General features: G+C 43.5%; 1 protein-coding gene across 1 annotated transcript in view; it reads right to left on the bottom strand.

Moving 5' to 3' along the window:
* LOC134929591 (collagen alpha-6(VI) chain-like) overlaps positions 1-27380 on the bottom strand; it is a 177810-nt gene that overhangs the window by 74706 nt on the left and 75724 nt on the right. Inside the window, exons 24-31 of the mRNA XM_063925180.1 lie at positions 18910-18972; positions 17268-17330; positions 11295-11357; positions 5711-5761; positions 5285-5320; positions 3295-3357; positions 2606-2665; positions 1741-1776 (exon numbers count right to left, since the gene is read on the bottom strand). Of these exons, the coding sequence (XP_063781250.1) occupies positions 1741-1776; positions 2606-2665; positions 3295-3357; positions 5285-5320; positions 5711-5761; positions 11295-11357; positions 17268-17330; positions 18910-18972 (435 nt within the window). The remainder of the gene's footprint in view (positions 1-1740; positions 1777-2605; positions 2666-3294; positions 3358-5284; positions 5321-5710; positions 5762-11294; positions 11358-17267; positions 17331-18909; positions 18973-27380) is intronic.

The following is a 27380-nucleotide window of genomic DNA, read 5'->3' as shown; positions in this document are numbered from 1 at the left end:
TACTAGAGAACTGCAGAAGTTGCATCAGTAGATTCAGAACAAACTGTGCAATGTTGGAATGCAAGGGATGATAGTGGGGTCATTCAGGTGCGGTTGTACTAGTGCTGTATGTAGATGCAGCAGGAGGTGTCTATTACATGCAGACGCCTCCTGCTGCACTAGTGATACGAGCTGTGTCCTACGATAAATATAGACAGACATGCCTTTTAGTATGCATGCACAGCACAGAAATGTGCCTATTTATACTCCACTAAAATTGATGGAGATCCACCTCTACACAATACTTTACACATGTTTGCAACATTTACATTTATCGTACCTAATAAGCTGTTAACGCAGGAGGAATCATCATAGATATCTCTTGCGTTTATATAATGGGCAGTACAGATGGTGCAATGGTTAGCATTACTGCCTCACAGCACTGAGGTCATGGGTTCGATTCCCATCATGGCCCTAACTGTGCGGAGTCTGTATATTCTCCCCATACTTGCGTGGATTTCCTCCGGGTACTCCGGTTTCCTCCCACATTCCAAAAATATACTGTTAGGTTAATTGGCTTCCAAAAAAAAATTAACATGTGTCTGTGTGTACATGTGATAGGGAATATAGATTGTAAGCTCCACTGGGGCAGGGACTGATGTGAATGGCCAAATATTCTCTGTAAAGCACTGCGGAATATGTGTGTGCTATATAAATAACTGCTAATAATATAAGTCACGACATGCAATGCCATGTGCATACAGTGTATTGGGTCTTCTAGCTGCTACACCGCGCCCAATGCCACCCAGCTTGAAGACATCACCATTACGCTCCCAGCAGCCGTGAAACAGGAGGTGCCGCTGCCGCCGAGCAAGTCCTGGGTTCTCGGCGGCAGAGTTTAACAGTAATAACCGCTAACGGCGGCTATGCAGTGAGCGGAGGTACGGCATACTGGCGGACAGATTCTTAATGGTATGCCATACCTGAGGGTACAGCCATAGTTGCAGAACTGGGAGGAAACTATTATAGTTGTTCACCATGGCATGCCTGTTTCCATGCTGTATTTATAGGTTATCACTCTCTTTTAGTATAGAAATATGTATGTATGTATGTATGTATGTATGTATGTATGTATGTATGTATGTATGTTGTGTTATTTCATTTTGTGCCATGAACATTTTGTTCTGCGTCTTGAGATTCCATAATCAGTTGCAATGCTAGCAGAGCCTTGCTTTGACCCCAACAGTTACCTTTGGCTTTCATCTGTTATTGGTACCTCTAATTGTAACATTTCAAAGTATAGTATATAGTTATATTTGACAGCCTTCTTCTGCTTTGTAACAGTCAACTATTTTTATTTTCAAATCATTATTCAGTTATTTTGTTAAGCTCATAGTGAAAGGATAGATGGCTCAGAAAATTTACTTAACTTGCTCAGTCGTAAGGCCTACTGAGTCTTAAAAGCAAAGAATTAATTAATCAACTGGGTGATTGCCCAAACTTCTGTACATGATACATTTACTGATTCATTTAACTTTACAATATATTTAATTCAGCAAATAAATGATAGATGTGCATAAGCCATAATCACTAAGTATCGATATATATATAGACAGATAAGAACAGACACACACACACACACACACACACACACACACACACACACACACACACACACACACACACACACACACACACACACACACTACAGAATACTGATTATTAATATTAGGACAATAACTCATTTTAAATATAACTTACGGACTGTGTAGCTTGACCATTAACTCCTTTTCTTCCCTGAATGTAGCAACAAAAAGAGTATTAAGGTGTATGGTGACCAAAGGATTGAACAAAATGAAACAAACAAATGACACAGGCCATAGCTATCATTTATAAACAGATATCCACCCCCTCTTACAGTAATCCATGAAAACTTTATTTTGACAAAAGAAAGGCTCTAGTTATACATCTTTCATGTAGAACCAATAAAAGGCTCTGATGATACTCCTTTCATGCAGGACCAAGGAAAGGATCTAGTGATGCTTTTTTTGTATAAGACCAAGGAAAGACTTTGGTTATCTTTCTTTCATGCAGAACCAAGGAAGGCTCTGGCCTCTGGTTATATTTATTTTATGTAGGTCCAACAGAATGCTCTGGTTATACTTCTCATGTAGGACCATGGAAAGGCTATGGTTGTATTTTTTCATGTAGGACTAAGGAAGGTTTATGGTCATACTTCTGGTGATAATTCTTTGATGTATTACAAAGAAAAATATATACTTCTTTCATGCAGGACTAAGGAATGGATCTGGTGATAATAATTTACTTTTATTTAAGACCAAGCAAATGCTCTAGTGATACTTCTCTCCTTTTCCCCATTCTAACACTAAACAATAATACCCCTCTTTTTATACCACTGTAATTCAATTTTATAGAGTAAAAATCAAATTCAAAATATTGCTTCCATGACTAATGTAAGACTCTGAGAATTTGAATTGCAGGGAAAGAGAGCAAGGTTATGTAATTAAGTAGTAGCTATGTAGTTAAGCTTAACATAAGTCACTTCTTAGAGGAAGATAATGACACTAATAAAGTATGAGTAAAATTAATCATAATTAGAATTTACCCTCCGACCAGGAGGTCCTGGTAGTCCTCGTTCTCCAATACCACCGTTATCTCCGGATTTCTATGTTAAAACAGTATTGTTAGTAAATAACAGATAGAAATATAATGTATCTCTGGGAAATAGACTAGCATCAAACTTTTTATGTTATAAAATGTACAGTAAACTCACTCTGGGGTTGTTCACTTCTCAAATGGTTTCTCAATTTTTTTGATAGGGAATTTACATAGATACTCTCTCCCTTACGTTTAAAATTACATTTAATGACTCCTTTAAAAATAATATTTGAAGGGGATGGAGGGGGGGGGGGGGGCTGTGGTCAGTGCAGTTAAGAAGTGTATATGAGGGGCCAGGTCCGCACCCCCTTCCCCCAACAAGTCCAGGCCGAGAGTAACCACACCCCACTCACACACACCACCGTAACATATAATCACATCTGCCCCATCTTTGTAAATGTTTCATTGAGTTTTAGAAAAATGTGGCTGCACAGCCCTGCACACTTAGTCTGCCTGAAATGAGTTATAAGGTACAGCATATTAAAATCAATAACTGTAGTAATTTATACTACATTTCGTTTGTGAACAACATGATAATTAAGAGAAGGACAGTATTGAATTAATACAATATACTGGCAAGAAAGAAAGCAAAAACATGATCTCTATGAAATCTACAGTATTTGTCTGATACTTAACACTTCCTCCAGGAAAACCATTTGGTCCACGATCTCCTACTACACCAGGATCTCCGTGCACTCCCTGGGAAACAATTAATATATTACAATAATATACATTCTTTTTTGTTTCAATTTAATAAAAAATAAATACTGTAATATGAGGGTGTTGCGGTAACATATGACGTATTGCTAACATGATCGCCCATTTGTGCTGTATCCTATTAAATACAGCAGCAGGAAAAGCATATTATTATATTGATGGAAGTACTACATATAAGTGATATCTTCAGGGGGGTACAAAGTACAAATGTGACTTTTTCGGACACATTTACCAATGATCGCATTTGCAATGCAATTCTGTGATGTGCCACGTGTGGTGCTGGGCCTCTGCACAGGGACACTGACGGGCATGCACAGAGGCCAGTTCTGGTGGAGGGTTCCTGGGGAACCCTGCCAGTACTACATCCTGCAAAGTGTAGCCCATAGGCTACAAAAGCCTACAACGGGCTACCTAAAATGCCCAATATTGATACATCTGGCAGTATTGCATCCCCATAGAAACGTATGGGGGAGGTGGCTGCTGGCGGAAATGTAGGGATCGCAGCAGTTATTGGAGATACATTGCAGGGATACATAATATCGGTTAGTCCCCGAAAACACATAGCCGCAAATATGGTTTGATAAATGGGCCTCATTATCTTCAGCGGGTAGAAAGTACAAATGTGACAATACTCAATACTCTCTAAGCAATAACTACAGTATTTAATGCCATAGGAATATTACTACATGGCAACTATTGGAGAAGAGGATATTTCTATTTATTAGCAATACACACTAAGTCTATGCATACAATCTATTGATATTTATAAATAAGCAATAGAGTGTTTCCCAATGCTACGTGTGACAGGTAATTTAACAGCTCATTTTTTGGGGGGGAATTTGTTTGGAGAAATTATGTTGATTGGTCATGTAACAGGGATAAAGTAATTGAAAACATTGATGATTGAGTGAGTTATGTATTTGCTGAGCAGTCATCAGCCTGATCAGTCAGTGTAGTGATGCACTGAAAGTAAGAAGCCAAACACACATGTAAAGTATCAGTGGCGTAAGTTTGTCCCAGTTGCCCGGAAGCAAGAAAAATATTGGTGCCCCCCCCCTATATATCATCCGTAAGCCAATAAGATGCCGTTTTGAGATCCAAGTAAAACCGAACCCGCTCATCTCTAATTCTAACTATATGAAGCTACTACAAAACCCGTTGCAACTAGGCAGATCTATGTAGTGGTCCAACCACACACTACATAGATCTGCTCAGTCACTCACAATGCTGATTATTTCTCTGACAATTAATTTGCAAGTGTCATATCCAGGATTTGAACCGACAAGCTTTTACACTGGTAGCATGCACCTTACTGATGGAGATATTTGCTCTTGCATAGGAAGTATGAGAATTCTAACTATATGAAGTTACTTGTAATTGTCAGAGAAATAACTTCATAGAGAGTTAGAATTCTCATGTTTCCTTTATAGGGGCAAACAGCTTCATCAGTTAGATGTCTGCTTCCAGTGTATCTATAATAAAGAGGGTGTGATTTGTAAGGTGCAGTAACTAGTGGGGAAGTCGGCTACGGAAGAGATACCGGCTGCTGTCAATTAACTTAATTGATTAATGTCGCTGAACACACAGAACAGGAGGAGAGGTGCCCCCCTTCAAAGGAGAAGCCCGACGGCAGGTGACTCCGTTGCCTCCCAGAGTTCTGCCTCTGTATAGTATAATACAAAACAAGCTACTTGTATGAGGTGAGTGCTGAACTTGGCACCAGTTGTCTTTACATTACACTTCTGCTTGTTCTGTGAGGTTAGGCATGTACCGAGCGATTGCTTCTTGTAGTACTCTACATGTGCAGTCTACTGATAAGTGTTTGCGTTTGGGTTTGCTTCTAACTAGGAATCAGGCCCAATATACATATAGAGAATGAAAAAAACAAACAATAGCATGAATAAAATACCTTATTGCCGCTGTGTCCTGGGAATCCTAGTTGCCCCTGTGAACATAAATGAATAATTCATAACTTGTTTATATACAAGAACACTTAAAAGGTGCAGTTTTATGGATTGGAATTGTCTGCCTCCTGGTTAAGGTATTGCACATTGCAATAGGAGGTCTGCCAGTGTTACAGGTTTATCAAATGTCTCACATACTCTGACATCTGCTTACTATTAAATCCATTATCAGTTCACATAGGAAACTATGCTTATCTTTCAAGTAGTATGGGAAGTATTATGGTGTACCAGTGTATTGCCATTATGTGTTATTCTAGTAACATACTGCATGATACAAGGACACAGAAAGATTATTTATCTATAGTCTATTTGCAGTTGGCACACAGGATTAATAAATGCAGAAGCAAATTAAGATATTGAATTGAATTCACCTTAGTTCCTTTTTTGCCAGGTGCCCCAAAGCCATGCTTTCCATCGTCCCCCTGTTAAAATATATTACATACAGTATACAGGGTATATCACAATAATAGGAAACAAGATTAAGACATACTGGGGGGAATTCAAATGTTTGAAAAGTAAGCTGGGTGTCTGTTTTATCTGTCAATTAGATAGGAAAAAACAGACACCCAACTGACTTTTCAAACAACTGAATACCTCCCACTGTACGCACATGGGTGGTTTTAAATCTATGAGATTTGATCAAATTATATATTTTTTTATGTTATGAGTCTAAGTGTTACAAATTCATTGTTCCATTTTTGGGAGTAGCCGAGTAGCATATGGAGGTACACATCAGGACGGTAATACAGTTATGCACTCAGTGACCACTTTGTTGGGGAAACCTTTATAGGGTTTCCCCTCAGAACATCCTGAGTACTCTGTGGCATGCATTCAATAAGGTGTTGGGAACATTCCTTAGAGATTCTGGTCCAGGATGAGTGATGACATAACAGCAGTTGCTGAAGATTTGTTGTGTGCACATTTATGCTGCATCTCTCCAATGCCACCACATCCCAAGGTGCTGTGTGGGATACATATCTGTCCCAACAAGGACTACCATTTTTTTTTAACTAGGAACCTACAGCATTAAATTAGGATATCCATTTTATTTGACAGGATGGCAGCAATCAGTTCAGCAGAGCCAGATTAACGGGGGATGGAAATAGACAGATTTTGAGTTCCCCGGTGGGCCTCTTGGACTTGCAGGTTCACCCCCCGTCAGGTGTGTATGGCTGAGCCTGCCGCCCACGGCCTGCCATCTGCAACTTGGCTGATGCAATTGGAGCCAGCCCTGCAGCACACATGTGGCAGTGAAGTAAGAAGTGTGTGTCTGTGTCACTATTGAAGCCAGCCTTGCAGCACACATGGCAATGAAGTAAGAAGTGTGTGTGTGTGTGTGTGTGTGTGTGTGTGTGTTGCCCTATCATACAATGAAGTTGTGTACACACAGAAATTATATGTATAATTCAAATAATAATTTTATGTTCAGTAATAGACAGTCTATGCAGGGAAAAGAGTTGGTATGTAATACTAATGCTCGCTGGACAGCAGTGGGTACTGGGTGGGGAGGTTTGTAATTAGGTGTTCAGGGCAGCAGTGGGTAGGGGTGTGTCAGATGGTGGGGTAGTATGTAATCATGAGGGCAGCTGTGGTCTTACACTCATTGCACACTGTGCTTGCATCACTCAACCTTCCCATTTCCTGTCCCCACGCTTATAGAGTTATCAGCTACCTTTTCTGGAGACTGGCTGGCAGCCCTGGTCTCTGCTGTGAGCAATGTCATCACATGAAGTTGGCCAGGCTGCCAGAATCTACAGGAGGCACTGTACACAGTGGCCTCTAAAATCATACAGGATCAGGCACAAATGGAAACACATAGAGTGCCATTCGTGAGCTCTGATTGGCTCACGAACCGGCACTTCCTTTATTAGACCGGCCGGGGGAGAGCCAGGAGGGACACTGGAGAGGCGCGCTATGCGCTCCGTGTCCCTCCAACACAAGGGGGGGGGGAGGGGGGGGGAAAGCAGGCACTGGGGGGGCATATACCTGGCACTGGGGGGGGCATATACCTGGCACTGAGGGCATATACCTGGCACTGGGGGCATATACCTGGCACTGGGGGGCATATACCTGGCACTGGGGGCATATACCTGGCACTGGGGGGGGGGAATATCTGGCACTGGGGGTATATACCTGGCACTGGGGGGGAATATCTGGCACTGAGGGCATATACTTGGCACTGGGGGGGAAGCAGGCACTGTGGGGGAATATCTGGCACTGGGGGCATATACCTGGCACTGGCGGGGAATATCTGGCACTGGGGGGGAAGCAGGCACTATGGGGGAATATCTGGCACTGGGGGGGGGGGCATATACCTGGCACTGGGGGCATATACCTGGCACTGTGGGGGAAGATCTGGCACTGGGGGCATATACCTGGCACTGGGGGGGAATATCTGGCACTGGGGGCATATACCTGGCACTGGGGGGAATATCTTGCACTGGGGGCATATACCTGGCACTGTGGGGGAAGATCTGGCACTGGGGGCATATACCTGGCACTGTGGGGGAAGATCTGGCACTGGGGGCATATACCTGGCACTGGGGGGGAATATCTGGCACTGGGGGCATATACCTGGCACTGGGGGGAATATCTGGCACTGGGGGGGAAGCAGGCACTGTGGGGGAATATACCTGGCACTGGGGGCATATACCTGGCACTGGGGGGGAATATCTGGCACTGGGGGGGAAGCAGGCACTGTGGGGGAATATCTGGCACTGGGGGGGGGGGGCATATACCTGGCACTGGGGGCATATACCTGGTACTGTGGGGGAGGATCTGGCACTGGGGGCATATACCTGGCACTGGTGGGGAATATCTGGCACTGGGGGCATATACCTGGCACTGGGGGGAATATCTGGCACTGGGGGCATATACCTGGCACTGTGGGGGAAGATCTGGCACTGGGGGCATATACCTGGCACTGTGGGGGAAGATCTGGCACTGGGGACATATACCTGGCACTGGGGGGGAATATCTGGCACTGGGGGCATATACCTGGCACTGTGGGGGAAGATCTGGCACTGGGGGCATATACCTGGCACTGTGGGGGAAGATCTGGCACTGGGGGCATATACCTGGCACTGGGGGGGAATATCTGGCACTGGGGGCATTTACCTGGCACTGGGGGGAATATCTGGCACTGGGGGGGAAGCAGGCACTGTGGGGGAATATACCTGGCACTGGGGGCATATACCTGGCACTGGGGGGGAATATCTGGCACTGGGGGGGAAGCAGGCACTGTGGGGGAATATCTGGCACTGGGGGGGGGCATATACCTGGCACTGGGGGCATATACCTGGTACTGTGGGGGAGGATCTGGCACTGGGGGCATATACCTGGCACTGGTGGGGAATATCTGGCACTGGGGGCATATACCTGGCACTGGGGGGAATATCTGGCACTGGGGGCATATACCTGGCACTGTGGGGGAAGATCTGGCACTGGGGGCATATACCTGGCACTGTGGGGGAAGATCTGGCACTGGGGACATATACCTGGCACTGGGGGGGAATATCTGGCACTGGGGGCATATACCTGGCACTGTGGGGGAATATCTGGCACTGGGGGCATATGTGGCACTGGGAGCACGGCCCTAGCAACAAGCACTACCCCCTAGCAACGAGCATGACACCCAGTGCATGAAACCCCTGGCAACGAGCATGACACCCTGAGCATGAAAACCCCTGGCACCGTGCATGGAACCAAGAGCATGAAACCCCTGGCAACAAGCAGGTAATTTAAAAGTAATTGGAAGCCTTACTGTAGAACTTAATGTGTAATGGGCATTACGGTGTGTGGTATACTATATCACGGGCATTGTGTGGTATGTGGTATAATGGGGGTCATTCCGAGTTGTTCGCTCGGTAAATTTCTTCGCATCGCAGCGATTTTCCGCTTAGTGCGCATGCGCAATGTTCGCACTGCGACTGCGCCAAGTAAATTTGCTATGCAGTTAGGTATTTTACTCACGGCTTTTTCTTCGTTCAGGCGATCGGAGTGTGATTGACAGGAAGTGGGTGTTTCTGGGCGGAAACAGGCCGTTTTATGGGCGTGTGGGAAAAAATGCTACCGTTTCTGGGAAAAACGCGGGAGTGGCTGAAGAAACGGAGGAGTGTCTTCGCGAACGCTGGGTGTGTTTGTGACGTCAAACCAGGAACGACAAGCACTGAACTGATCGCAGATGCCGAGTAAGTCTCGAGCTACTCAGAAACTGCACAGAGATGTCTTTTCGCAATATTGCGAATCTTTCGTTCGCAATTTTACTATGCTAAGATTCACTCCCAGTAGGCGGCGGCTTAGCGTGTGCAAAGCTGCTAAAAGCAGCTTGCGAGCGAACAACTCGGAATGATTACCCATGTCTCAGGGTCACTACAGTGTTTGGCATAATGTATCACGGACATTGCGGTGTGTGTCATAATGTGTCAGGCATTATGGTGTGTTGTATACTATATCACGGGCATTGTGGTATGTGGTATAATGTCTCAGGATCATTGTGGTGTGTGTCATACTGTGTCACAGACATTGTATGTGCTATAATGTATCAGGGGCATTGCAGTGTGTAGCATAATGTATAACGGGCATTGCGATTCCTGTCATAATGTGTCACAAGCATTACGGTGTGTGGCATAATGTGTCACAGGCATTACGGTGTGTGGCATAATGTGTCGGGGGCATTACAGTGTGTGCATATTGTGTCATGTGCATTATTGTGTGTGGCATAGTGGCTAATTCCATTGCAGTATGTGGCATAATGTATACTGGGCATTACTATAAGGAGGAAAAATGACAAATAATGTAAGGGGCATGAATCAGGATTATTTTTCTTTCCTGTGGTGGCTAACGTCTGGGCGTGCAGGTTGCAAAACTGGGGTATAAGGTAGTCTTTTCCTCTTTTCCTGCAATACCACGCCCCTTTACGCGAAGCCACGCCCATTTCAACAAAGCCACACCCCTTTACTAGTGCCAATTATGGGGGTATGGGGGGGGGGGGGGCGCCAAAGGATTTTTTGTCTTGGGGGAGAAAAATTTCTAGTTACGCCACTGGGCACTTCCTTTATTAGACCGGCCGGGGGAGAGCCAGGAGGGACACAGGGGGGCGCGTGATGTGCGCTCCGTGTCCCTCCTTACAGGGCGGCTCAGCGGCGGAGGGAAGAGACCACAGATTGACATGCGGACGCTCGTCCGCATGTCAATCTGTGCAAAGTCAGTGGCGCCCCCGCAGCCCCTCGCCCCCAAGCCACCGCGAGGACTGCGGGGGCAGTAGTTACGCCACTGACATAGACCTCTCTAGGTTCCTCTCTAGAAGCTGGGGGAGCTTTTCAAAATGTTTAAAGGCCCCCCACACAAATTTGGGCCCCACAAATTCTAGTTACGCCCCTGTATGTATGTATATATGTATTTAATATACATTTAGATCTGACATAACAGGAAGGTATCATGTTCAAGCCAAACTCATGTAGAACTTCTTCTGAACTAACTTATGTATGCTGTGGGCGCCCTTTCAGATAAATGTAAATTTATGTGAAAATGCAAATATATAGGGTATCATTTAGGACAGCGGTTCCCAACCTTTTTTCTCTCCTGCACCCCTTAATAAGGCTTTTCATTTATGAGTACCCCCTCGTCTCATAAATCCCCCCTCCCCCACCCATCCGTCCTCGCTGGAAAAGTTTGTTTATTTTTGTTAAGGAATATATATATATATATATTCAATTCCACTGAATTCACAATGCTGAGTGATTAAAATTCTTTCAATTACCTCCGAGTCCTGACTCTTGCCGCCCTGGTCCCTGCCTGCACCCCGCAAGCAAGAAGGAAACAAGACGCGGTGGTGACAGAAATGCTGTGACCTGTACAACTTGCCCAGCCAGCCCCAGCTGACATCACCGTAATGTTGTGCCATCATTTTGACGGGCTGGTAACTAGTACAAATATAATAAATGATTTTCTAACCACAAGTCCTCTTGGTCCCAGTCGCCCTGGATTTCCTTTCTCTTCAGGATCTCCAAGTTCTCCCTGCCAAAGAACAAGACAACATGTTACAATATTTATATGTTAGGAGGATTATGTTACAGCTAAGAGAAAATATTGCTTCTAAATGACACTTATTTTATGTTGTTATGATAGGCTCCAGGTGTACATGAAAATGAGAGTTTTGGCCATATTCACATTCATTAATACATAATGGCAACATGTCACACATATCAGCAGGTCAGGATATGTGAATAACTAATATGGTAAATTTATAATTAATTCCAGTCATACAGTATGTTCTTTTTAGAATTACTGTTAACTGGTGCTGGGTTGTTGGAGGGATTGTATTGCACAGGAAACATTGGGCCTAATTCAGATCTGATCGCAGCAGCAAATTTGTTAGCAAATGGTCAAAACCATGGGCCTAATTCAGATCTGATCGCTGCTGTGCGTTTTCGCACAGTGGGCGATCAGATCCGAAATGCGCATAAGTATGCACCGCAATGGCAGGCACGTCAGACGGCTACAACGGTCATCGCCAGTCAGCGACAAGATGGTGCGAATGATCCATTCGCATGGGCGTTCGCAAGGAGATTGACAGGAAGAGGCCTTCTGTGGGTGGCAACTGACCGTTTTCAGGGAGTGTCCGGAAAAACGCAGGCGGGCTAAAGCGTTTTGAGGGAGGGTGTCTGACGTCAGCTCCGCCCCAATCAGCAGGAATCAATCGCACTGGAAGAGTAAGTCCTGGGCTGTGCAGAGACTGCGCAAAATCAGTTTGTTCAGCTCTGCTGCACCTGCGATCGTACACTTGCACAGCAGAAATACACTCCCCTTGTAGGCGATGACTATCTGATCACAGGGCAGCAAAAACGCAGGCCAGCGACCAGATCTGAATTAGGCCCCATTTGCACTGCAGGTGGAGCAGATGTAACATGTACAGAGAGAGTTAGATTTGGGTGGGTTATATTGTTTCTGTGCAGGGTAAATACTGGCTGCTTTATTTTTTCACTGCAATTTAGATTTCAGTTTGAACACACCACACCCAAATCTAACTCTCTCTGCACATGTTATATCTGCCCCGCCTGCAGTGTTAACAAATTTGCTGCTGCGATCAGGTCAGAATTAGGCCTATTGCCTTTTATAATATTTGCACAGCATAAAATGAGTTGCAAATAAAAAAAAAAATCCATGTTATCAAAAACTTAATACATAATTTTCAGAGATGCATTTATCGCTACAACGACTGAATCAAATTCCATAGATTAAATTTGGGACTGAAAAGAGAAGGAATATATATATATATATATATATATATATATATATATACACTGCTCAAATAAATAAAGGGAACACTTAAACAACACAATGTAACTCCAAGTCAATCACACTTCTGTGAAATCAAACTGTCCACTTAGGAAGCAACACTGATTGACAATCAATTTCACATGCTGTTGTGCAAATGGAATAGACAACAGGTGGAAATTATAGGCAATTAGCAAGACACCCCCAATAAAGGAGTTGTTCTGCAGGTGGTGACCACAGACCACTTCTCAGCTCCTATGCTTTCTGGCTGATGTTTTGGTCACTTTTGAAAGCTGGCGGTGCTTTCACTCTAGTGGTAGCATGAGACGGAGTCTACAACCCACACAAGTGGCTCACGTACTGCAGCTCATCCAGGATGGCACATCAATGCGAGCTGTGGCAAGAAGGTTTGCTGTGTCTGTCAGCATAGTGTCCAGAGCATGGAGGCGCTACCAGGAGACAGGACAATACATCAGGAGATGTGGAGGAGGCCGTAGGAGGGCAACAACCCAGCAGCAGGACCGCTGCCTCCGCCTTTGTGCAAGGAGGAACAGAGGAGCGAGGAGCACTGCCAGAGCCCTGCAAAATGACCTCCCGCAAGCCACAAATGTGCATGTTTCTACTCAAACAATCAGAAACAGACTCAATGAGGGTGGTATGAAGGCCCGACATCCACAGGTGGGGGTTGTGCTTACAGCCCAACACCGTGCAGGACGTTTGGCATTTGCCAGAGAACACCAAGATTGGCAAATTCGCCACTGACGCCCTGTGCTCTTCACAGATGAAAGCAGGTTCTCACTGAGCACATGTGACAGACGTGACAGAGTCTGGAGATGCCAAGGAGAACATTCTGCTGCCTGCAACATCCTCCAGCATGACTGGTTTGGCAGTGGGTCAGTAATGGTGTGGGGTGGCATTTCTTTGGGGGGCCACACAGCCCTCCATGTGCTCGCCAGAGGTAGCCTGACTGCCATTAGGTACCGAGATGGGATCCTCAGACCCCTTGTGAGACCATATGCTGGTGCGATTGGCCCTGGGTTCCTCCTAATGCAAGACAATACTAGAGTGTGTCAGCAGTTCCTGCAAGACGAAGGCATTGATGCTATGGACTGGTCCAATTGAGTCCAATTGAGCACATCTGGGACATCATTTGATTTCCATTGATAATTTTTGTGTGATTTTGTTGTCAGCACATTCAACTATGTAAAGAACAAAGTATTCAATAAGAATATTTCATTCATTCAGATCTAGGATGTGTTATTTTAGTGTTCCCTTTATTTTTTTGAGCAGTGTATATATATATAATTCTGTGCAAAAGTTTTACGCAGGTGTGGAAAAAATGCTGCAAAGTAAGAATTCTTTCAAAAGTAGAAGTGTTAATAGTTTTTTTTAAAAATTAATTAACAAAATGCAAAGTGAATGAACAGAAGCGAAATCTAAATCAAATCAATATTTGGTGAGACCACTATTTGCCTTCAAAACAGCATGGATTCTTCTACATTAGGGGAGTGATTCAGACCTGATTGTTGCTGTGCTAAATTTAGCACAGTTACAATCATCCAGACTGACATGCGGGGGTACGCCCAGCACAGGGCTAGCCCGCCCCGCATGTCAAGCCCGGCCCCACCGCACAAGTACAAAAGCATCGCACAGTTATTTATATAGGGGGTAATTCTGATTTGATCGCAGCAGGAAATTTTTTAGCAGTTGGGCAAAACCATGTGCACTGCAGGGGAGGCAGATATAACATGTGCAGAGAGAGTTAGATTTGGGTGTGGTGTGTTCAATCTGCAATCTAAATTGCAGTGTAAAAATAAAGCAGTCAGTATTTACCCTGCACAGAAACAAAATAACCCACCCAAATCTAACTCTCCCTGCACATGTTATATTTGCCTCCCCTGCAGTGCACATGGTTTGCCCAACTGCTAAAAAATTTCCTGCTGCGATCAACTTGGAATTACCCCTATAGTGAACACATATTTCAATTTACAGAGAATATTTGGAAATTCACAACAGTCCCTGCGCCAGTGGAGCTTACAATCTATATTCCCTGCCACATGCACAGACACACATTAATACTAGGGTTAATTTTGTTTGGAGCCAATTAACCTTTCAGCATAGTTTTGGATTGTGGGAGGAAACCAGAGTACCCAGAGGAAACCCATGCAAGCACAGGGAGAATATAGAAACGCCACATGGTGGAAATTAACCCATGACCTCAGTGCTGTAATGCTAACCATTACACCATCCGTGTTGCACTCAAGAGATATATATATATATATATATATACACTCACATGTAAACTCCATGTAGCAGTGTGATGGGGTATACATGACTCTAGTAGTCTCCTACCATATTATTCTGTCCATATTACTTTAAACAAGTACCTACTGATTTTTTATTTATTGAGGGCAGGGCTTAAAGTGGTCCTGGAGAGATGGTGGAACTCATTTTCCCCTCCCCCCCCCCCCCCCCCCCCACAGTAAGTGGAGCCAGGGCCAGTGCTAGTGTTTTCGGCACCTCCCTGCAAGCTATAAATTAGTGCCCTACTTCCCATACTTTATAAAGGAACATTGATCTCACAAAGAAGCAGCACGATCACATAATATTACCCTAAGTTCAAATTAGTAGTACAATCATTCACATTACACCGCATGTAGTGCCCCTGATTTATATTACACCACATAGTACTGCCCCTTATTCCGGTTACATCCCGTGCCCTTTATTCACATTGCACTACACAATGTGGACATGAGGAAGGGGGAGGTGGCTGCAGCTCATCAGTAACACTAGCACCACCTGCATCATCTATTGATGTAGGTGATGAGGCAGGTTTTTCTGTTGGAATTACTGTGCAGGGCAGTGGAGGTGGTGGAACTAGTTCCCCCAACCATTACAGGTGGTGGAACTCAGTTCCACCTCTTTCCCCCTCACTTTAACCCCTGATTGAGGGTGATTTAAGGCATGTAACTCACTCCCCTCCGAAGCTCACCTGTTAGTGTCTGACTTATTTATTCTATCTTACACCTCCTGTAACTTATTATCAGGCCTTTGTGTGTATGATGTGGTGGACACATTTTGTTTAAATTTGCGGCTTCGAACATTGTGACTCTGGTCACGAAAATCTGAGTAATACAATAAAAAAAATAACAATTAATTAGAATTAACTATAGACCTCTCCAGCCAACGTTTCCACTTATGCAGCATGAAGTTTCTCTGTATACAGTATCTGATAGAAATTAGTGAATGAGTTATTGAATATCTTGTGACATTGTTTTACAATTTTATAATGATAATGTTTGTTATTGTTTTCTTTAGTGTTTTAGTAGAACAATATTTTAAAATACTAAATCCTAAATTAATTTTTTCTGCACTGATGATTGTAAAATATTTTGCTGACAAACAATGATAGTGATAGATTACAATATCATTATAAATGATATACTGTCTACAGTATGTTTGTGATTCCTTGAACAGGTTCTTCAATAGCTGGCTTATTATACTATGGGGTATATTCAATTGATGTTGGATCCTTTCCGACGGAAAGGATCCGACATTTCAGTATTCAATTAGCGGATTTGGCCGTTACCGACAAATGCCAATCTGACTTGTTTTAAAGTTGGATTGACATTGTTGGAAACGGGGCTAAAACCTGTCGGATTTGGCTGCGAATCCGACAAAACATGTGGATCCACGCTTAATCTGCTGATCCATGTGCTTTCTGACAATCGGATTTTCTGACTTGTTGGATAAGTGGGAGTTTGATTGTATAGGTCAAATCTGGATTCGACCTTAAACTCCTGTTTATCTGACAAGTCAGGAAATCCGACTTGAATTGAATACAACCCTATGGGGTCAATTCAGTTAGTTGTGAGGTGGGAAAAGTTCTGTTTAACATTAGATCCTTGAATCATGGATACCCCCTACATTCAGGGACTTTCAGAACTGTGGATTTCCACCATTTTTAGGTGACTTGTAATTCTACATCCGCCACGATAAGACCTTATTTGGATTTCTGATGCAGAGTTGAACAATTTATGTTGCGGTTGTACTGTATTGGGAAGCACAGAAAGTGTAATAGTTAGCATTACTGACTCACAACACTGAGGTCTTGGGTTCAATTCCCACCATGGTCCTAACTGTGTGGAGTTTGTTTATTCTCCTGTACTAGTAAGTTCATTGTCTCCCAACAAAATTAACCCTAGTGTGAATGTGCGTGTGTACATGTGATAGGGAATATAGATTGTAAGCTCCACTGGGGCAGGAACTGATGTGAATGACCAAATATTCTCTGTAAAGCTCTGCAGAATATGTGTGTGCTATATAAATAACTGATAATAAGTAAATAAATAAATACTATAAATAATACTATATACAGACATCCAAGATATTTCGATATATGAGTAGTCTGGATATTATACTGATTATCTTTGCCGTGTTTTTGTTTGAGGAGTTACAGTATTAAGAACCCACTAGCACAGCTTTTTATCTGAGGTTGGACCCAACAGAGACACGCTTGAATTATCGACTTTTTCTTAACGCATAAGATATGATTTAGCTCACAAAGTGCTGGATTATAAAAAGGGTTTAGAAAGAGTCACACCTCCCTTGGATACAGTGTAAGTGCAGAAGCAGTAATATGCACCCAACCTTTTTGCCTTTAGCTCCAGGGTTTCCAGGATTCCCTTTGCTGCCAATAACACCAAAAGAACCCTGAATAAAAGAGAAAATAGGATTTTGAAGTATATCATATTTAGTTTCAAATGTATTGGAATCAAGACGACAGTATTAAGATATTATTATAAATAAATGTTACTTACTGTTTAAGACATTCAGAGGTGGATTTAGGGGCCAGGCTGACCCTAGGGCCCAACGTGCAAACCCCCCATAACATATTGTACTGTGTTTTTAATATGTTATATGCACTTGATAATCCAATCATTATTACATATGTTGTAAAATGTCCCCAAAAATCTACAGGTGGCAAAACAACCAGTCAGGTGGCAGCTGATTAGATGTACTGTACTAAACACCTTTAGTTTAAAATCAATGTCACATATGAATGTAGGAAATTGGAAAACGTGTAGAATATACTCTATGAGTTCTGTATACATATATATTATACAGTGTGTAGCTACTGTACTGTATACGCTAGATCTTTGTCACATGATTCACAGATGCCACACAGAAAAGCTTTCAGTGGAAGAGCTCTATGGGCAGTTCAGCAGCAGTAGTAGGTGGCAGCAGGCTCTCTGTCACATACACATCATGTCACTGTCAGCTCCTCCGCCCCTTTATGTTGGGGGTGGTCCAGGTGCCTCCAGACAGTCAAGCAGTCCCAACCTCCCCCACCTCCTGCCCTACAATTTGTCACCTGTGACCCCTGCCAGTGGAAAATAAAATTACAAAAATAATAATAATACTAGTGCAATGGTTCTGGGGGCTTACTATGCCGCCCCCTGCAAGGTACACCCCTAGCAATGTGCGTCATGTGCCTAGAAGAGAGTGTCAGGTTACCAAACAGGCAGAGTAAGCACCAGCCTATGGGCCCTCGCAGCTTTCTTAAATTGTTTCCAAAAGATAGAAAAAATTAATAAACTCAAAGAAATGAAAACTTTACAATAAAGACTCTATAGAGAAGATACTGCATTAATGTAATGTATCCATTAACAATTTAGGAGTATAGTCAATTAGTGCCGAGTTTTCCGACAGTCAGAAAATTAGCACTAATTTGACCTGTGGGTATTCAATAGCGGGTGTTTTCAACAGTTTTTTGGTACATTTTTACCATGCCTGAGGAGATGAGATGGGGAGCTTAGGTCACCCGGTGTTACAGCTCCCGGAGCCGGGCTGCTCTGTCAGGGAGAGGAGGACAGCATACAGCATCAGTGTCCCATGTAATGTTGACAAAGGTCCGGGAACACGGGAGCAATTACAGACAGAGCGCAGACAGGATACAGCACCGGCACCACTTACATTACAGCTCGGGAACCGTGGCCATCACACCGGGTGAGCAGGGACTGGGTGGAGGTGAGCCGGGAGCAGAGAGAGTTGCAGTGAGCACAGCACCGGGCGCCAGGTGAACCTATCCTCTCCGAAGCTGGCAGGGAATACTGTTACTGTACCACATCGCTGTCCTGTGACGTATGTCAATCCGACTTTAAAAAAAGTCGGATTGGCTTTGTCGACAATGTCCAAATCCTGTCGGATTTCGCCATTCATTGAATAGTGCTTTGTCGGATCTGACTTGAATTGAATATACTCCATGGATGGGAATACTGTAATTTCTTACCGGAATGCCATTTGGTCCATTTCTTCCCTTTTCTCCTTTAATACCTATGATTCCTTCATCTCCCTATGGGAACAATACATTAATTATGCTATATAAATAGAAATACTATTATCTGCAGATCACAACATCTTTACATGATGACTGCTACATACTAAGGAGAGAAAGGCAGGAGAGTGTGGATTAAAAGATCATAAGTGTCTAGATAGTCAACAGGCTGACACCAGATGGTCGTCAATCAATAGGTTGTCAGTTAAATGGTCGACATGGGCTTATGTCAACAGAGTCAAAAGATCGACATGCAAATGGTAAATACAAAACAAGTCAAAATATGTTTTTTTCTGTGTTATTTTAACACTAACCCTCCCCCTAGTGCCTAACAGTAACCATCCCCTTCCGCGGCCTAATCCTAACCCTCCCCATAGTGCCTTACTCTAACCATCCCTTCTGGAAGCCTCACCCTAGCTAGCCCCTAACTCTGAAGATCATGTGTTGATCTTTTTTGTGTGTAAATCATTTGCATGTTGACCTTTTGACCCTGTCGATGTACAGATGTGCCTCCCTCACCACACCCACGACTATTCGTGGTTGTGACCAGTTTGCCACAAATAGAGTGCCCATGGATAGGCACGTGCCAGTAGTCACACCTGCAATCCATAGTAAATAAATTGTGCAATCACCGGTGCAGCTTTTCACATTCTTTCGCAGATAGTCGCTGCCACAATGCATACGCATTGCGGCAAAGATGAACCTGGGCATTTCTGTACTGACTGTCAACCATCTGGTCTCGACCTACTGACTGTATAGCTATCTACATTCTACCTTCCATCTGGATAACAGGCAGGAAAGATGTTCAGCAAAAAGTGCTTCTAAAACTTCTTGGCTTGTTCTCACTTTGTTTCTTTTAATTCTCATTGAGATAAACATTGGGGAGATCAGAATCGGATAGGAAACCATTAAACTTACTGTATATAGGGGTCATGGAATACATTTTATGAAGTACATATTTCAATTATTTTAGATTTATGTTTACAGATGGTTAAGGCCACCATCTAAGCTTCTGACTGTGGGCCTAGTTCAGAGTTCATCGCAGCAGCAAATTTGTTAGCAGTTGGGCAAAACCATGTGCACTGCAGGGGAGGCAGATATAACATGTGCAGAGAGAGTTAGATTTGGGTAGGGTGTGTTCAAACTGAAATCTAAATTGCACCCTGCACAGAAACAAAATAACCCACCAGCGGCATTTCTAGAGAGGAGGGGACCCGTGTGCAGACTCCGTGGGCCCACTCCTCTCCTGTAGCCGTCACCGCAGCTGCTAGCACTCTCAGCACTGAGACTCTGGCACAGTGCCAGAGTCTACAGCGCATGCGCAGGACTCCAAAAAATGGCCGCTGCGCCATTTTTCCGGAGTCCTGCTCATGCGCTGTAGACACTGGCACTGTGCCAGAATCTCTAGCACTCACTGAGCTAGCAGCAGCTGTGACGGCTACGGGAGAGGAGAGGGCCCACGCACAGTCGCCGATGGACGCCAGAAAGGTAAGTATAGAAGAAATGGGTGCAGTGTGTGCGGTGTGGGCCTCCTCTGGACCCAGGGGCCCATGTGCACCGCACACACTGCACCCATTATAGATACGTCAGTGCAACCCACCCAAATCTAACTCTCTCTGCAAATGTTATATCTGCCCCCCCCCCCACAGTGCACATGGTTTTGCCCGACTGCTAACAAATTTGCTGCTGTGATCAACTCTGAATTTCCCCCTGTGTAAGCAAGTGCATTGTGTTTTACAGTTTTAAACGGGAATCAATAATTTAGAATGTAATTGTCTGAACAAGCCCATAAGAAACCATTCATCCTATTTTATGTTCTTTTCATCAGTCAGTAAATGAAAGGTGTAATAACATCAAATAGGTGTGACTGAGCTCCTAAGGGTACAGCCAGGGCAGGACTGCCCATCTGGCACTTCTGGTAAATGCCAGAAGGGCCAATGGGCAGGTGGGCCGATCCAGTCACAGAGAGAGCCGGAAAAAGCTGCGCTCAGTGCAGCTCCCAACTCTCTGTTTGTACCCCCCGAAGTACCTGTTCTAACAAAAATGGGGGCGTGCCATGTGTCCACACCCCCATGACTCGTGGCATGCCCCTGTGCGCCGTATCTGCTCACCCCCATCTGTAGTGTGGCCACCCCTCTCTCGTAGTGTGCATATCAACAAAATGGGGGCATGCTGCGAGTCCATGCCCCCCTGACTCATGGCACACGCATGAGAATGCCAGGGCCAAATTCTGGCACCAGTCCATCCCTGGGTACAGCAGTCATGATTCTCTCTCTTGTGAACTGTGAAATGTCTAATAATGGGAACAACAAACAATTAATGTTCCAACACCCCAGTTTAAAAGCCACATTATTCTTTGAGAAATAGCTTTACTGAACTGTGATAAATGGATCTACTTTAATCCAAGGGTAACGTCATGAATTGTTGTTACATAGCAAGCAAGGTTGAAGTTCAACATATTCTCCTTACAGTGTTAAATTCAGAGGGAAGCAAAACAAAACACTAAATTTATCTGCTGCATTTCATATGTGCAGTGGGGAAAACACAATATTTCATAACATGACAACCTGTTAAATCCACAATAATACAGTCTGTTAATTATAGCTGATTATACTATTTCACTTAAATCAAGTTAATGAACCTGCTGTGACCAGGCCTAAGAATGTTCCATTGTCTGACTTCTCTTACAGTGAAGAACCTTTTCCATGGTTGATGGTAAAACTGTATTTCTTAGAATTTCTTATCGCCACTATTCTCAGCAATAAGAGATTCTAAACCCGGATGTAGGGCCCGTTAGTGATCACTTTACAGCGTGAGCGCAGCCATTAGACAGTGCCTGCGCAAGTAGCTGTTACCGGACAATCTTACAATATAGCAGCCCCCATAGGAACCTATGAGGATGCTATTGCAATCGGAAACCGGGAAACCTTATCAGATATCTGTTGTGAAACCCATGAAATATATTCAGGGGATACTTACATTTTGCAGATATCCCCCCAAAACATCATTTTTTTTGTGATTTACAACAAAATGGGTTTAAAAAATATGCCCCAAAGCACAAAGCCCAGCTGAAATACCAAGAATGCTATATGGAGTAAGAGAACAGACCATCCAACATGACCCATTCCAGGAGGGACAAAAATGCTCTGCTACTGGACCTCGCTTTGAATTTATGATTGCCATCATGTGTTTTGAACTAGTTAATTGATAAGAAAGGTGTTTAAACAGAGGTAATAACAATAATAAATTAAGAGAAAAGTCCATTACCAGAACATTTTGTACCTGATGGAAGGGGTCATGTTGGCGGGTCTGAGAGATGAATAGCAGGATATCAGGTGCTAAGGGAACTGGACACAGAAAAGCAGGATTCAAGGTACGAGGAGCTAAATGACAGAAGACAGGGCCAGATTAAGCCTTGGGGGACCGGGGGCACTTAAGACAGGGGGGCCCTGTTGGAGGGGGAGGGTGTATATTAGATTGTGCATACCTCTCAACATGACCCATTCTGAGAGGGACAAAATGCTCTCTACCTGGATTTCCCTTGTAATATATGATTGGCATCACATGTGTTGAACTATTTCATTGATAAAAAAGGTATTTCAACAAAAATGATTACAATCATAATATAGAGGAAAGTCCAGGTAGAGTGCATTTTGGTGGTCATTCCGAGTTGTTCCCTCCTTGCCGATTTTCGCTATGCTGCGATTTGTTGCTAAATGTGCATGCGCATGGTACGCAGAGTGCATGCGCTAAGTTATTTTACACAAAATTTAGTAGATTTGCTGGTGTTCCTGCGGCGCTTTTCAGTCGCACTGCTGATCGGTGAGTGATTGACAGGAAAGGGGCGTTTCTGGGTGGTAACTGAGCGTTTTCCGGGAGTGTGCTAAAAAACGCAGGCGTGTCAGGGAAAAACGCGGGAGTGTCTGGAGAAACGGGGGAGTGGCTGGCCGAACGCAGGGCATGTTTGTGACGTCAAACCAGGAACTAAACGGACTGAGCTGATTGCAATCTAGGAGTAGGTCTGGAGCTACTCAGAAACTGGAACAAAATATTTAGTAGCAGTTCTGCTAATCTTTCGTTCGCTATTCTGCTAAGATACACTCCCAGAGGGCGGCGGCATAGCGTTTGCAATGCTGTTAAAAGCAGCTAGCGTATGAACAATTCAGAATGAGGGCCTTTGTCCCTCCTGGAATGGGAGGTATAGATTGTGTATATTAAATATAAACCAATGGTGTATATTAGATTTAAACTAATAGTTTAATAAGACCTGGATACTATTTATATCTCCACCTAATAGAGATACAAATATTTTATAATGTTTTCCTGTAGTGGAACAAAGACAACTTGAACAACCTTAAAATACACATAGAAAAATAAAATCTATAATTTATCTTGCCAAAATGCAGTAGCAGCAGCCTCTGTGCTACTAACACACTGGGACAAGACTCAGGAGGATGCTCTGTGTGTGTGTCTCTCTCTAGACGTGAACACTCTCATTAGATTACAGGTTACACAGGACCCTGACATCCAGGCAGGAAGAGGAGAAGCTGGGATCCCTGGGTCACTTACAGCTCTCTCCTCTCTGCTATCTCTCCTCTGGTCAGGAAGCTCCATCGGTATCTCATAAAACCTGATACCCCTGTGTCTCTGCCTGCAATGCATACTGTCCTGCTCACATCCTAGCAGCCTGGTTCTGCTGCTGCACAAGAGGGAGAGCTAGCGATGTCAGTGTGCTCAGGCTGGGGGGCCCCTTGACAGAGGGGGCCCCGGGGTACAGTATGCCCTGCATTCTCGCCTTAATCTGGCTATGACTGAAGATCTGGCACGGCTAGGTACCTTATGCAAGTTTAAATAGCCCAACAATTGAATTGGGAGGCTTCACATTGGACAGATGTAGTCACATGACTTGCAGAAAGACAATGGTGACCTAAAGGAAGAAGCATCAGCACTTCAGCAGCATCACGCAGGCTGGACTTGCCTAATGGTGCCTTAGCTACAGCCTCGAGTACAGGGTGCCAGACCAGTGTAAGTGCACCAAGAGTGTGACACCCAGGTCCACATTCACACGTGATTAGAAACAGGGTTACAGCCATTAACCCCTTTAGAACCCATGTCTGCTGGCTTCTGCTAGGGTACTTTGTCTTAATTAAAATATTTTTATTACATTAATATTGTAATAGTTTTATCAATATCACTAGAACATTACTACAATATATTCTTCATTTAACAATTAAATTGTTATATTCATACACACATACAGCATAAATACTTTGAATTAAGTGGTTACAATGTGCTATTTGTGTCTATAATTTAAACTGACAGAACATAACAACTGAACCAAGAATCTCTTGAAATACTGGACTATAAATAATGCTTATGGGAAATGTTTGAAAGTCAGATCAGGTCGTCAGATAGCATTTTGGCAGTCTCCTACGCTTTCTATCTTGGCTAAAGAACTGAGTGCATAGATAAAATAATACTGACCAGTGTAATGTTTTACAGTAAGAGCGTGCGTCTGTGTGTGAATAGAGCTGACATATTGCCAAGGAATAAATGATTTGGTGAAGATGTTAGTAGAAAAGGTTATGGACCTAGTAGTTTTGACTGACACATAGTATTCTGACTCAGTGGAGGAGTAGAGAGAGAGCAATACGAGAATTAATGTCCAATAGTTGTTGTATTCAACAACCTTTTTGCATGCTTTCTTTGGCAGGAAATCTGTGTTTTAATCAGCATCAGTTTATATTACAGTGTACTTTTTTTGTACTAGTAAACACAAGTGGGTTTAAATGTAAAAAATGTCTGAAGTGGTCAGTACTGACAATACTGATTATAAGCAATACTTTAATACATAGGTTCTCAAACTCAGTTCATAGTATAGGCATTTCTATAATGGGTGCAGTGTGTGCGGTGGGTCCAGGGGGGCCCATACCGCACACCGTGCACCCACATTTTATACTTACCACTCTGGAGTCCAGCAGTGGTGGCCATGCAGTGCGGACACAAATTACTTGGAAAATGGCTGCCACAGCCATTTCTGATTGATTTGCGCATGTGCACTGGAGATGTCCCCAGGAACAAGGCGTGGGTGCCATGTTCCCGAAGACCTGCGCATGCGCAGTGGACTCTGGCATTATACCAGAGTCTACAAACAAAGGAAAAATAGCACCCAGTCTCTCAAGATATACTGTGATAAAACCCAATGCTGCTCAGTGTGCTCACAAAGATGGGGGAGGAGTACTAGCTGACCCCTTGGTGTGGAACAATGAAAAGAAAATCGAGAGCGTGGTGAGAATCACTAACACTCTGAGAGGAGAGTAGAAATCCTGGCCTGCATTGTGTCATCTAGGTATTAATTTAATTATATCGCCATTATATCTATTAGAACAGACACGGGTGCTCTATTAGTATGTTTTTCATTTTAGGATTGATACAAGTATGTATTATAACTAAATTAGACACTGATTTACCACATTAGACAACATCTGCAATTGTTTCAATTAATGTCTGTCAGAGCAGTAAGTAAGGGGATAATTCCTCTCATGTTTTATAAATAAATAACAAGTTCTTATCGATTACTGCAGCCTGCAGCCCCTCCTCTCTTTAAAAGCCCCCGGTCCATAGGACACCAAACGGTTCATTGTGTTCCCAGTTTACAATATGAAACATTATAGCGCTGCCAATAAACATTGGTGGAAATTTACTAAACTCCAGAAGCCATTCATGATGGCATTTTCGTCCAGAAATGCATCTCGGTAATTTACTAAACACAAATCACAGGCAGTGTTGGGGCAATTAGTTTTGAGTTTCACAGCCGACCACACAAATACAAATCAATACACTACCAGTCAAACACGATTGTTTTTCACAGACAACTTATACAACAAGGGAATTTACTAAGAATTCGTATTCTCAATCACTGCCGACAATAGCCATACACTGCCGGAAAAGTATGGAATTCGTCCAGAACTTTCAAATAGACCTGCTTCTGGCTAGCATGTTTAAAGAATGCTTCTCTGTGTAAAAGTATAGTAAAGAGTTAAAAATCTGGAAAAAATTGCGTGGTATCCCTCCTACTGAATATAACCAGCACTGGGCTCTTTGAGCCAGTCCTGGCTGTTAAAATACTGGGGGAAATAATGCATAGGGGTTCCCAGTATTTTAAAAACGTATGAATTTTAACTTGAAAAGGGGACCGAGGGGCTCCATGGGACAGTAGGTACAGTAAGTATATTTGAGTGTGACTGTGCATGTATGTTTTAATAAAGTTATACTATGTACGGTGTCTGTGTCCTGTGTTTATTGTAATATTTATTTTGATGTGGAACTACAGGTACCAGCGGGCCCTTTAATGCCCCGCATGCTGGTACTTGTGGTTCTCCAAGTACCAGCATGTGGGGGGAGGTTTGCTGGGACATATAATTCCACAACAAAAGACAATATTTATTATTAATTTCACACTTAATGGCTATCAGCCCGGCACCCACTGGTAACGGGTGCTGGGGACAGCCTTGGGCTTCATCCCTGGCCATTGGGTGCCTGGAGAGGGGGGGGGGGGGGGCTGCTATGTCAGACGAGATTGAATTCGGCAAAAACATGAATCTTAGTAAATTTACCCCATTTGTCACACAGTGCCCCCAATACACACTATGACACAATGAAATGCCTTGAGTTCATATTATGGCACACTATAGTGCCTCCAGTTCATAATGTACCACTTTAGTGTCACAGGTCATATTATTTAAAATTAAAGTACCCTCCAGTTCAAATTATGAGGCAGATTTAATGAGTGATATTCTTGTTATCACTGGTTCTGAATGTTAAATGGTGCTCCAGCCAATCAGCATCTGTCATTTGTTTTAAAAATGACATTAAGGAGCTGATTGGGTGGAGCACCATTGAATATTCGTAACGAGTGAAAATAAGAGTATAACTCAATAAATGTACATGTTACACAGCTGCTCCATGCTTGCAGGGCCTTACATAGCTGAGAAGATTGCAGTTCAGGTGAGTGTAAATATAGGGGAAGAGGGGGGGCTACCTGTGGGGATAATTCCTAATGCAAAATATTCCATATCAATACTCTTGGAGCTCAGTCTATTCTCCACTCCAGCTCACTTCACAAAGGCTGTAATCAAGGAGAAGACTATTCTTTTTGACATTGCTGGGCTCATTGAGGGGCATATTTATCACAATCCACATCTCAAGCTCAGGCAGCGTCTCCAAACTCAGCCTTCACTGCCAGTATGCAGCAGGGAAAGCTGAGTTAGAGTAGGGAAAACTGGGGGAAGTCTTAATAATGCTATATGGAGAAAGCGTTATTATCACAGGGCTTCCTCTGGTAGTTTTTTACAATTAGATTTCAGTAAATTTGGACAGATCACATTTACCATTATAAGTATGGGAAATGTGATCTGCTTACTAAA

Source organism: Pseudophryne corroboree, chromosome 5, assembly GCF_028390025.1.
Source record: "Pseudophryne corroboree isolate aPseCor3 chromosome 5, aPseCor3.hap2, whole genome shotgun sequence".
Classification (NCBI taxonomy): Eukaryota; Metazoa; Chordata; class Amphibia; order Anura; family Myobatrachidae; genus Pseudophryne; species Pseudophryne corroboree.
This window is presented reverse-complemented; position numbering and strand designations above follow the sequence as displayed.